General features: G+C 39.3%; 1 protein-coding gene across 1 annotated transcript; it reads left to right on the top strand.

Annotated features, from left to right (window-relative positions):
* Positions 1-785: 785 nt before the first annotated feature.
* Positions 786-12,326, top strand: sri (sorcin). Its single transcript, XM_060905672.1, has 8 exons — positions 786-933; positions 7,031-7,099; positions 7,242-7,311; positions 7,422-7,465; positions 11,262-11,409; positions 11,559-11,672; positions 11,797-11,855; positions 11,970-12,326. Exons 1-8 carry the CDS (start codon positions 886-888, stop codon positions 11,994-11,996), a joined length of 579 nt encoding a protein of 192 aa, XP_060761655.1. The 5' UTR covers positions 786-885; the 3' UTR covers positions 11,997-12,326.
* The last annotated feature ends 1,264 nt before the right edge of the window (positions 12,327-13,590 follow it).

Raw genomic sequence — 13,590 nt, 5'->3', positions numbered from 1 at the left:
TGCAGTAAATGTACTTTGTAAAAATCCTCAACTTATTGTCTTCCATTGCTTTAACTGTAAAATACATTTCCTGGACCTCCTTCAAGCATAATCCATTAACTGCTGAAACAGGATTATTATTTCAATATATCCAATAATATATTGACTATTTATTACAGATGGGGCCTTTTTGATTCTGAACTTTCTACTAACACAATACATTAGGTTCAAGTTGCCATTATTTACAGACCTATTTGTTTTTAAGTCCTTATGATTTGGATTAAAGACAGTCAATTCAACTGACTGTCTAAATAAGATAACAATTAAACAAACTCAATAAAATAACAATACCCTATATCTTTGATACCACTTAATAATAATAATACAAAAAAAAAAAACCACACGAAACCCACTGCTTCTACTTATTTAGGCGCTGCAGCCAATCATATCACTGAAGGAGGGACTTATGTAGGCGCTGCAGCCAATCATATCACTGAAGGAGGGACTTATTTAGGCGCTGCAGCCAATCATATCACTGAAGGAGGGACTTAGTTCATCTCACTGAAGGAGGGACTTATTTAGGCGCTGCAGCCAATCATATCACTGAAGGAGGGACTTATTTAGGCGCTGCAGCCAATCATATCACTGAAGAAGGGACTTAGTTCATCTCACTGAAGGAGGGACTTATTTAGGCGCTGCAGCCAATCATATCACTGAAGGAGGGACTTATTTAGGCGCTGCAGCCAATCATATCGCTGGGACTTGGCGGAAAACAACGTCGTCTGTCGCTAAAATCCGGAAAGGGCGTGGCTTTAAATGAAATAAAAGCTATTCTTGTGTGAGTGTGAATTCACTTCTTTAAGCTGTACAACTAAAGAATCTTATTTTTTTTTTTTTTAGCTAAAAATGAGTTTCCCAGGGTATGGAGCTCCTGCTGGTGGATATCCAGGAGGGGTAAGAACTATTTTTTTTTAAATATTTATTATTGATTATCAAAACAATGATCTTTGGATGTTTTGGTTTGTTCAAGTTAAACAGACTTATTAATAGCTTTCTTACTTCTGTATTAATATAGCAGTATTATTGTTAGCATTAGTAAAGATGACTTTTTTTTACAGTTCCTGGGCTATTGTAGTAATGCCCTACAGCACTTCCGGTTTTCCTCTAAACTGGAACAGATGTGATTTGTGTTTACATGCACCGTCTCCCCTGTAACAGTACAAGATCTTGGATTTGTTTTTTTGTGTGTGTGACCTTATTATATTAGAAAAAGATCTACAAAGCAGAAAACAATCAACTACACTGACAAATTTTAGTACAAGGGTGCACAAACTTTTATTGATAGGGGTGCTGATTGTCAAAAGTGTCCAGATTTTAAGTTTCAAGTTCCTCCCTCCCCTCCAAAAAAAATATCCAATTTGAAATAAGTAAACTGATTTGTCAGGTTGATAGAAATAAGATTATTAAGGCTGAAAGTATTTCTAAAGCGTTATGATCCAGATGTTCCAGATGAAATCTCATCTCATTATCTGTAGCCGCTTTATCCTGTTCTACAGGGTCGCAGGCAAGCTGGAGCCTATCCCAGCTGACTACGGGCGAAAGGCGGGGTACACCCTGGACAAGTCGCCAGGTCATCACAGGGCTGACACATAGACACAGACAACCATTCACACTCACATTCACACCTACGGTCAATTTAGAGTCACCAGTTAACCTAACCTGCATGTCTTTGGACTGTGGGGGAAACCGGAGCACCCGGAGGAAACCCACGCGGAGAACATGCAAACTCCGCACAGAAAGGCCCTCGCTGGCCACGGGGCTCGAACCCGGACCTTCTTGCTGTGAGGCGACAGCGCTAACCACTACACCACTGTGCTGCCTGTTCCAGATGAAATGATCCAGAAAAGATGTAATTGCACCCACCCATAAGAACATTCACAACAACATTTGATCACTCAAAACATATTTTGAGAGGTCTGAGATGCGTACGTGGTTCGAACCTGACCTCAGTTAACAGCACTCTTCAATAACTCATATGTAACTAAACAGGAATGAACTAGTAGTACTACTGTATATTAACACCCAAGTCAGTTCTGTTAACTACTAATAAATATTGACCTATTACTTAGTAAGTAAACTAGAGAGTTGAAGACAGAAAAAGGTCAGGAAATAGTTTTCTGATGTACACTACCGTTCCAAAGTTTGGGGTCACCCAGACAATTTTGTGTTTTCCATGAAAAGTCACACGTTTATTTACCACCATAAGTTGTAAAATGAATAGAAAATATAGTCAAGACATTTTTCTGGCCATTTTGAGCATTTAATCGACCCCACAAATGTGGTGCTCCAGAAACTCAATCTGCTCAAAGGAAGGTCAGTTTTATAGCTTCTCTAAAGAGCTAAACTGTTTTCAGCTGTGCTAACATGATTGTACAAGGGTTTTCTAATCATCCATTAGCCTTCTGAGGCAATGAGCAAACACATTGTACCATTAGAACAGTGGAGTGAGAGTTGCTGGAAATGGGCCTCTATACACCTACGGAGATATTGCACCAAAAACCAGACATTTGCAGCTAGAATAGTCATTTACCACATTAGCAATGTATAGAGTGGATTTCTGATTAGTTTAAAGTGATCTTCATTGAAAAGAACAGTGCTTTTCTTTCAAAAATAAGGAAATTTCAAAGTGACCCCAAACTTTTGAACGGTAGTGTACATCTGTCCAATTCTGGTGAGTCTATACCCAGTGTCAAGTCAAGTTTATTTGTATAGTGCTTTTAACAATAAACATTGTCGCAAAGCAGCTTTACAAAATTTGAACGACTTAAAACATGAGCTAATTTTATCCCTAATATATCCCCAATGAGCAAGCCTGTGGCGACGGTGGCAAGGAAAAACTCCCTCAGACGACATGAGGAAGAAACGTCGAGAGGAACCAGACTCAAAAGGGAACCCATCCTCATTTGGGCAACAACAGACAACATGACTATAACAGTTTTAACTGTTTTTGTTGATGTTATAAACTCTTCATTGATGGAAACTTGAGTGCAAAATTATTCATAACTGCAGTCCTAAAATTAGCAAGTCAACTGTAGTCCTCAGCCATAAAAGCATTACTGTAAGAGTCCAGAGCGTCTTCCATGTGTGACTTTCAACTGTCCTCATGGGGCCGTCCTCCAGAGGAGCGATGCGATGAGACTCCAACCAGACACAGGGCACCAGGATGGATCAGGCAGGTCCAAGGGGCAGAAGAGGTCAGCATCTCGATCCCAGGACCGACATGTAACTCAGAGGGACAGATTTGGGGGGGGGGGGGAAGAGAGAGAGAGAAAACACACAGGTTGTTAGGTATGCCCAATGTCACCTGAATAAGTAGGAACAGTATACATATTGCACTGAGTACAAGCAGGGACTCCGGCAACTAACTATGACAGCATAACTAAAAGGGGAGAGCCAGAAGGTAACCCAGGCATGAGGGAGCCCCGGGACATAAAGCAGCAGCCATTACACCGTCAACAAACTCGAGTGAGCAAGCGAGTGGGGGCCTGACAGCATCCATTAGGGTTGGGCGGTATTACGGTAAGAAGGTATCCCGAGGTATCCAAAAGTACCAACGGTATCGGTCTCATTACCGTCATTTTAAAAAAATATATAATATCTAAATAAATATGGAGTACATGAGGTCATAATATAAAATAATAAATTGAAGATCATCCCGAATAACTGTGTGATCGTATTTTCACTAATTCTATCAATTTCCTAAAGAAGTTCTCATCGCGTGCAGGGTTGTTTGTGTCGTTACCATGGCAACCCTGCGTGACATTTGGAGTCTGACAGAAAGCTTCGCAAGAGACTGAGACCGCGGTTGAAAGATGGCAAGTGAAGATAACGAGTTAGTGGCAAAAAAAAAATACAACATCGGCAGTGTGGCAGTATTTTGGTTTCAAACCAAACGAAAAGGAAGAGCCAGCAATAATGTAAATGACCGCGCAAAATCGAAAAAAATCTAATATGTCCCCTAAGGCACACCATAGCCTGGGGTACTCCACTTCCATGAGATCTCTCCAATGAGTTGTGTTTTGAGTAGGTTACATGAGTAACAACAAGGTAAAATAATATAACGTATGACGTTTGGGATGTGGGTAATAAACGTTTGAAATGTCATCTACTGAAGAAACGGAAGAAAACATCGTAGCGTAAACTGTTCGGTTTCTGGTGGGAATTAGCAATGCGCTTGCTATCTTTGTTGGGTGTGTTAAACCGTATGGATTTAAGTGGAATAATTGTAAGGAGTTATGTGATCAAGACAACGTTTTAAGCAAGGTAAGGCCATTTGATTATTAATTTCCCCGCCATGGCATGATGTGGGCCCATATGATTTTGCCTTGTGCAGCTATCACGCATTTGAATTAGGTTCGCCTCATTTGCGCTGAAGAATATGGTTTATCGCGCAGTCTAAACGGACTTGGGTGTTGGTTGATTCTTTTTCTTTTCTTTTTTTATTTCCCATGCTTGAAAGGGTATGATCCTGCTCATCGTGTACTTTTTTTTGATGGAGTAGGTGAAATAGTGCTGCAAATGCGTTTCAACGCAGACATGTGTAAACGACAGTTGAATGCTATTTTCAAGATGAAGGAAGAGTTGCGTGATGCTTTGAAATATCTCTTAATCCATTCATCAATGCACAAAATTCGCTTTGCTGCTTAATCCATACCACAATGCACATAATTCGCTATGCTGCTTTTAAATAGTACATTTGAGGCATAGGCGCAGGTCTGGACAAGGTCCGCCGGTATAGGCGCACGTTACACAGTAGGCCGAAACAAAATATTATTTTTTTCTCAGTAATACCGTATACCCCGGGAAAACACAGAGACAGTTTAAAGGTATCAAAATTTGGATACCGCCCAACCCTAGCATCCATACATCCCAGTGTAGCTTCAGATTCCTGTTTTTTTGTTTTGTTTTTAGGTTTTTTTAGTTAATAGGAGAAGAACCTGATGTGGTGTTCTACTGTTGTAGCCCAACTGCCATAAGGTCCGACACATTGTGCATTCTGAAATGCTTTTCTGTTCACCATGGTTGTAAAGAGTGATTGTTTGAGTTACCGTAGCCTTCCTGTCAGCTCAAATCTATCTAGCCATTTTCCTCCGAGTTCTCATCAGCAAAGAACTGGATTTTTTTTCTTTTTGTACCTTTTATTTGTAAACTTTTCTAGACTGTTGTGCATGAAAATCCCAGATCATTATTTTCTGAAAAACTCAAACCAGACCATCTGGAACCAATAATCATGCTACAGTCGAAATCATTGCGATCACATTTTTCCATATTTGGATTGTTTTTTTTTTTTCTTTTTTAAAGAAATGTGAACATTAAATGAAGTCCTTGACCTAGGTCTATATGATTTTATGAATTGCACCAATGCTGCATGATTGGATAATTGAATGCAGAGTACAGGGCTTCCTAATAAAATGGAAGGTCCGTGCATGTGTCTTAGTAAAACGATTGCGAAAAGTTGGCACTTTTAAGATGTTTTCACTTTTCTTTGCATAACAAGCGTCTAAATAACCAGAATATGGTGTAATGAGGCAAAAAAGGAGACAAGAAATGACAGGAGCAAAGACTTTAAGTATAGGGTTTAAATATACATTTGTGCAGGTAAACGGACATTATAATTAGATAGTTTGTTAGAGTCGCCACCTACTAATAATAGTTTTACATTTAGAAAACCCTCCCCCCCTTCCCTAAAGTCACATATATTACATCATTTGTTTTATCCAAAAGAATAGCTGGAGAGAACATAATCTAACTTGTCTCAGCAACATTGAATGTAACTACATGTGGTTAAAAAGGCATGATGTGTTATTCCAGAATAATTTAAGCATTGTAATCATTGGCAAATTGCTGTCGTCTGAGCAGAATGACATAGTCTTCAGAAATACAGTACATCGTAAATAATCTATGGGTCATAGCACACCACCATGGCTGAGATTATTTTCCTGTAACGGCATGACCCGTTGAGTGTTATCCCTTATTGCAGTTGTCACAGACACTAAAGTATACACTCAAGCAGTTCATTGGAAGTTCTTTACTTTCCATCACTACCTCAGATCCTGAACCACTCAGCAACTCGAGGAGTGTGATGGGTTAGAGAAAACGGGTCATGCCACACAGTGTTATTAGATTAAACCATAACGCGCTAATGAAAGAATTTTGCTATTGGCGAAGCGATTCATGTCAATTTAAAAACAAAACCAGTATGAAATAGCATTAAAAGTAGATAAGGTGCAATGCATAAAGTATAATTATTTATTCATTATTTATATTGTTCATTTATTTGATGTAAGCCATCATAATACAGGATTAGTCAAAATTACATTAACACTTAAATGGTAGAAACCATTTATTCACAAAACGTACATCATATGTGCAAGATGATTTACAGGACGGTCTCCACCTGTTCGAGCAACAGTACCATTTAAAGCCCGGACACACATTTCGCGGGAATAGATGATACCACAGTCCTTATCCTGTCCTTGAGGTCACTGATATCACGAACTTCCCTGCTATACACGTGCTCATTCACCATACCCCATAACCAGAAATCACAGGGCGTCAAATCAGAGGAGTGTGGAGGCCACGGCAATGGTCCATCGAGACCTACTCATCGACCTGGAAATGTGTGGTCGAGAAGCACGAACAGTATGGCCAAAATGCAGTGGTGCGCCATCCTGTTGGGAATACGCCACCAATCGGATCTGTAATGGAAGTTCATCAATGGCGTAACTGCTGCACCATCTGTAAGTAGACGTCTGACGTCACTGCTGGGGTGTCAAAAAAGTAGGGCCAGCAGCGGTCACGGCGCACCACACATTCAGGAGAAAAATAATCCATTAGTGTTCACATAATTTTGACTAACCCTGTATTTTGAATGCTGAAACAGTGTTGCCTGATTATGGCATTCATATGTATTTAATATTTAATTTAATATCTCGGTGAAATAAAACCCTGCTGAAATGGTGAAAGTGAAAGACTTGAGTGTTTTGTGTAGTTTCCAGGAGGATTCCCCGGCCAGCAGCAGGATCCTCTCTTTGGATACTTTTCTGCCGTTGCTGGGCAGGTAGCTTCACGCCTCTAAAGTCCATTTACACAGTTCTAATGTTATAGCAGAACAAGTAGTCATGACAAAACATATTGGAGGTTTTTTGAAAAGAACTATTTATAGCTGAAGCATATTTGAACGAGGATTTATTTTGTTACAGGATGGACAGATCTCTGCCGAGGAACTTCAGACCTGTTTAACCCAAGCAAACTTCTCTGGAGGTTACAAACGTAAGACTGTTTAGCAGTTGAGTCATTCAGAGCTTGCAATAAAAGTGGTTGCTGAGGAAAAATGCTGAAATTTTATTTTTTATTTTTTAAATACTTGATCCTTTTCACAGCTTTCAACTTGGAGACCTGCAGGTTGATGATCGGCATGCTTGATGTATCCTTTATCTTTTGAAAATGTAATTGTACCACAGTGATGTTGAATTCTCATATCCGATATAGTAATGTTATGTCTATTAGGGTGCATCAGTTGCCCCCTAAAAATGAAAAGTTCCTCTGATCATGATGCATTTTTGTTTTTATGTTCCTTTTGGTAAGAAAACACACTGGGTGAAATATTTTGACAAAATTCAAAAGTTTAATGGTGGCACCAGGAGCTCAAAGTTATGGAAAAAGCTGCTATTTTATGACTTTTTTTATGACAAAATTTCGATCACTTTTCATGAAACATTATGGCACCTTAGAGTATACCAAATATCTTAGATACTATAGACAGTATGTCTAGAATGTCTAAAAATATTTGGAGGTTTATTTTAAGGTGTCACTAGCATTATCTATCAATGTTATAACCCTGGTTTTAAGCTTGCCGCCTATGCATATGCTCGCCCCTATTAAATGCAAAGGTTCTTAACATGATCTCTGGGTCACAAGAAATCAATAAATGGAGTCCAACATTGTGATTCAAACCTTACGCGAAAACATAAAATAAGCGTTTTTTGGCAAAAAATGAACCTCATGGTGCCACCATTAGACTTTTGGATATGGTCAAAAAATTTTACGGGATGTCTTTATTGGTGAAAAGGAACACCCAAACAAAAATGCATCAGATTTTATCAAAGTGAGGGCAACTGATGCACCCTAATGTCTATAGTAACAGGGACGTGGTAGAACCTCCATGTGATCTTAAAGTGCCATTCCACCATTGGATGTATTCTTTGGCATAAAATACAATATATTTTGACAACATATATATAAATGGTATCACTAGATAGAGAAGTCTTTTAGCTTCAAAATGATATATCAAACAGTTTTTTGACAACAAGAAGTATATTAATTTTGCGACCAAAGTCACCTACCCTTTTAATTTCCGCGCGTGATGTCATCGGCAGGTTCCCCTTCTTGTGTACCACGTGACGTGTGACGTGGCACATATTATCAGCAATGGCGGATAGAACGCGATAAAAATAATACCAATAAATCTAGCTAATACCAATAAATCTAGCTAACTGAAAGATTAACTCAAAATTTTTCGCAATTTTTTTGGCCCCCATATACGAGGAGAAATGACTCTCTCGCTTTGGGGGTTTCCTGGTCTAAAAATAGACCGACACGTGGTACAGAAGAAGGGGAACCTGCCGATGACATCACGTTTCACTACCGCGCGGAAATTAAAAGGGTAGGTGACTTTGGTCGCAAAATTAATATACTTGTCGTTGTCAAAAAATTATGTTCGATATATCATTTTGAAGCTAAAAGATTTCTCTGTCTAGTCATGTTGTCATAAAATATATTGTATTTTATGCCAAAGAATACATCCAATGGTGGAATGGCACTTTAAGATAAAACTTTGTTAATCCATAGGGAAATTCTTGTGCCAGAAAATCGCTCCATAATTGTACAGTACAAGTTAAAAAACAAGCTGGGGAAAAAAAAAAAACATACATGTTGTCTGTTATCACCCAAATGAGGATGGGTTCCCTTTTGAGTCTGGCTCCTCTCGAGGTTTCTTTCTCGTGTTGTTTGAGGGAGTTTTTCCTCGCCACAGGCTTGCTCATCAGGGATAGATTAGGGATAAAATTAGCTCAGGTCTTTAAATTTCTGTAAAGCTGCTTTGCGACAGTGTCTGTTGCTAAAAGCGCAATAAAACTAAATTTGACTACTTATTTAAAATACGGAGGCGATTATAGAAAATCGTGTGCGCTGGCTGGTTAAGATATTCTGACTATTTCTCGATAATCACCTCGAGCGACTCGGTAAAATGTCGGCCGATCGCTTCGTCACCGTAAGTGAGGAAGAATTACAAATTATGAAAGAAAGTGCTGTTCCTAAAAGCACTAAAGATGCTACGAAGTTTGGTCTAAAACTGTTCAAAGGTAAGGTAGGATTGTGATTTACTTTATTTCAAAACAAAGTATTTTATGTGAAGATTAAAAATTTTTTTTAATATGATTTTTAAAAAAATAATCACCCATGTATTTATACTAAAACAATTATCCACCTCAGGCTCAGTGAATCACATCACATTATCTCTAGCCGCTTTATCCTTCTACAGGGTCGCAGGCAAGCTGGAGCCTATCCCAGCTGACTACGGGCGAAAGGCGGGGTACACCCTGGACAAGTCGCCAGGTCATCACAGGGCTGACACATAGACACAGACAACCATTCACACTCACATTCACACCTACGGTCAATTTAGAGTCACCAGTTAACCTAACCTGCATGTCTTTGGACTGTGGGGGAAACCGGAGCACCCGGAGGAAACCCACGCGGACACGGGGAGAACATGCAAACTCTGCACAGAAAGGCCCTCGCCGGCCCCGGGGCTCGAACCCAGGACCTTCTTGCTGTGAGGTGACAGCGCTAACCACTACACCACCATGCTGCCAGGGCTCAGTGAATATCGGTGAATAATAACCGAGATGAAGTCGAATAATTAGGGGTGTTCACACGGCAACTTTTACTCCGGTGTAGCACCGGGGCTGCCCCGGTAGAGCGTTCACACGGTACAAAGTTATACCGGTGTCGCCCCTGAAAGCTGCTTAAACCGGTGTAAATCTAACCTTGCTCGGGAGGTGGTTTAAGAAATTTACTCCGGAGTAAATGCTAGTTTGCGGGGCAGCACCGATATAAAATGGGACGTCTGAACGCTACAGGGGTAGACTCGCTACGCGTGAGGAGAGTTGATTACATACGAGCATTGCATAATTTGCATCCTGGTATTTTGCGCTTCCAAAATGGCGAATATCAACAACAACAGAACTGCGTGTCTTCCAGTGTTGCCAGATTGGGCGGTTTTAAGTGCATTTTGGCGGATTTGAACATATTTTGGGATGGAAAACATCAGCAATATCTGGCAACACTGGTGTCTTCATCCACGTTGTTTTCCCGGCGCTTGGTGATGCCATGACAACCGGGAAAAGGAAGTACATTTTCACGCATGCGCATATTTCATTTCCGCATTATTACTATCGCAAATGATAGTAATAATGATAGGAAATGATAGTAATAAAAGGAAATGATATCAAAACTTTATTACTATCAAAGGAAATGATAGTAATAAAGTTTTTGCTACTATTGCACGGTCGCAGAAACTGCCGTGTGACCACAAGTGGGGCTGCACCGGTGCTAACACGCTTCTCTCTAGTAAGCAGGGTTGTGACGTGTGAACGCTGCGCAAAATTTACACCGGTGTAAGATATATCGCAACAAAATACATCGGTGCAGCATCGATGCAAATATGTGCCGTGTGAACACCCTAATTGTTAATTAACAAAGAAGAACGTATAATCGTTTAAGCTTTTGTAAATCATTCTGTAAGGAGACATTTATTTAGCATTTTTGGAAGGATGCCAGTAATTCAGTGCCAACTTCAGTGCCAATAATTTGATTATTCATTCACCGTCAGTAATTGTTTTATTTCTAGCCAGTAAGGTATACAGTACAATCAATGGGGCCACTGTAATTGGCGCAAGTTGTAGTGGTTTCCCAGCCAAAATGTATGTACATATATATCTTGCTATGGCAAAGCTAATAAATTTAAAAAAAATTTTTTTAAAAATCAGTAGATTCATCTACCAATTTTTGTGTCACATCAAAGACAAAACCGACATCGTACTTCATTTGAGCTAAGAATTTATTCACATGGCCTTTAAAATGAACTTGTCACATGTTGTGCTTCCCTGGACTTAAAAACTCCCAGGAATTGTTTTCTTTAACTCACTTCATTTTATTAGCGTGACATGTCGGGCTCCATGGGCTTTAATGAGTTTAAGGAGCTGTGGGCGGTGCTTAATGGCTGGAAGCAGCACTTCATGTCCATCGACAAAGACATGAGTGGGACAGTGGACCCGCAGGAAATGAACCAAGCCATTTGCTCGATGGGTAAAAGACATATTAACATCTCACCAAAGCTCATCACATATAACTTATACATTCAGGAAGTTGTCTTGTGAGTTGATAGTAGATAATATTTAATTAGATGTGCTTCTGTATTATTATTATTATTATTAATTTTTTTTTTTTGGCTCCAGGCTATAGGCTGAGTCCTCAAGCCTTGAACTGTATCATAAAGCGCTACAGCAGTCACGGAAAGATCACTTTTGATGATTATGTTGCGTGCTGTGTCAAACTAAGGAGCCTGACTGGTACATTTGTACACTTTCTATATTATTTTACGAACATTTCTGTCCAATTGACGCTTTTTTTAAAGTAGATTTACTGTGTTTCTTTGACTCCGACACACTGTATTGTTTTTTTTTTTTTAAATAGACATTTTCCGCAGAAGGGACCAGGGGCAAAATGGGACTGCTTCATTTCAGTATGATGATGTAAGGATAACCGTATTGATGTCAATAACATAATCTATAATTACCTTTTTTTTTTTTTTAAAGTGCAGTTCACTTGATTTTGTTCAGTATGTTTTTTTCTGTTTTTTTTCTCAGTTTATCCAGTGCACTATGAGCACCTGAGAGAAATCTCTGGAAATGGAAATCGGACCTATTCCAGCATCTGTGGCATATATAATGGAATCTATAATGGCCATGAGCTTTTTGTTTGTTTGTTTGTTTTTTTAATACAAATGCTTCTTTTTTAAAATGTATGTTCGCTCTAACTAAAGGCATCTTTATAACAAATTATTATGAATTTTAACTGTTGCATGTATGCTTAATTGGTTAATACTTGTTAGAATTTAATTCGGAAATCATTAAAAAGGTAAACCTGTATAAGGGACCAAACCACTAAAAATTGAACCATGTAACCCAAAGATTGTACTCAATTAAAAAAAAAGTGTTATATTGTCTTTGCCTATTTTGGTGTTCTTTATAGTGTGTATTTTACACTGTATATATTCTGAGTGGCAAAATTCTGCAGTTAATATCATTAACCAGGGTTGCCAGGTTTCAGCAAAATTTCCAACCCAACTACATTTCAAAAACCACCAACCTTCTCATCCCCCCACAGGAAAAAGGAGACATTTTTCTTTTTTTCTTAGCCTTTGCATGGCAATAAAAGATCGGCATAGTGCACATGCATTTTTGATAAAATTCTCCGCTCCATAACCGCTCTTTCTCTCTTCCAATATTTGCAATTCCTTACAATAGAATTTCTCAACATCACATAGTAAGTACAATGTCTGTACTTGCATGTTGCTTTTGTGTATGTTAGATCTAATTTCGATTATTTGCCATAAAACAAGCTTTTGGTGGCAAGTGTTTTTAAGCTTTCAAAATTAGGCAACTGGTCCTGTCTGCTGCTCCTCCTCCACTGAAAATGTTCACAGTGCAAGCATGGGGCAATGTGATTCCTGCCCCAGTGGGCCACTAGTAGTGCTTGGTGTAGTTCCTCTTTTTGGCCACTAGGTGCAATAACTATAAGTCTTGTATTGTTGGGTTTCAATCACGTGACTTTTCTTAGCGATTTCACTTCCGGTAAAACTGCTGGTGGTCAAGCAAACCAAAACGGCTCCCGTAGTGCAAACAACTAGCGATAACTTATCAGAATATGCTCGTAATCTACGTAGAAGCCACTGCTGGCTTTAGATATATTCAGAAGATTGCTATGTGCAATGGACTCGACCCCTACAGTCTGGGAAAGAAGGATTTGTCATATGATCTCAAAAACTACCCTTCGGTCGAGTTCCCCGACATCTCGAACTATCTGGGCGTTGCAGACGTCCTTCTACACCGCAAAACAGATGGAAGAGTATGGAGGCTTACAACTTTTTTGTATGTGGCTGGGTAAAGGACCTCGGTATCAAGTCACTGCCGAGTGAATCCTGTATTGTTTTTGCCCATGTTTTTTTTGTTTTTTTTTAAGCTTTTCGTTCACGTCTTTACAACAAAGCGCTGCAAGTTGAAGTGTAAGCAAACAACAGTTTGCTTGATTCTCACTTGTGTTGGCTCTTATCTCTCAGCTAAATCATTCACAAAGATCATCAGAAACCCCTTTAAAGACCTGGATCTTAGTTAAACAACATGGAGAATCATGGTGATCACGGCGCATTGTAACTGTATGGCTGGGTAAGAATTTTGTCGTGACCTTCATGCATATGGACTTTATTAT

The sequence above is a fragment of the Neoarius graeffei genome, chromosome 23 (genome assembly GCF_027579695.1).
Source record: "Neoarius graeffei isolate fNeoGra1 chromosome 23, fNeoGra1.pri, whole genome shotgun sequence".
Classification (NCBI taxonomy): Eukaryota; Metazoa; Chordata; class Actinopteri; order Siluriformes; family Ariidae; genus Neoarius; species Neoarius graeffei.
Note: the sequence above shows the minus strand (reverse complement) of the source record. Positions and strands in the feature narration are given on the sequence as shown.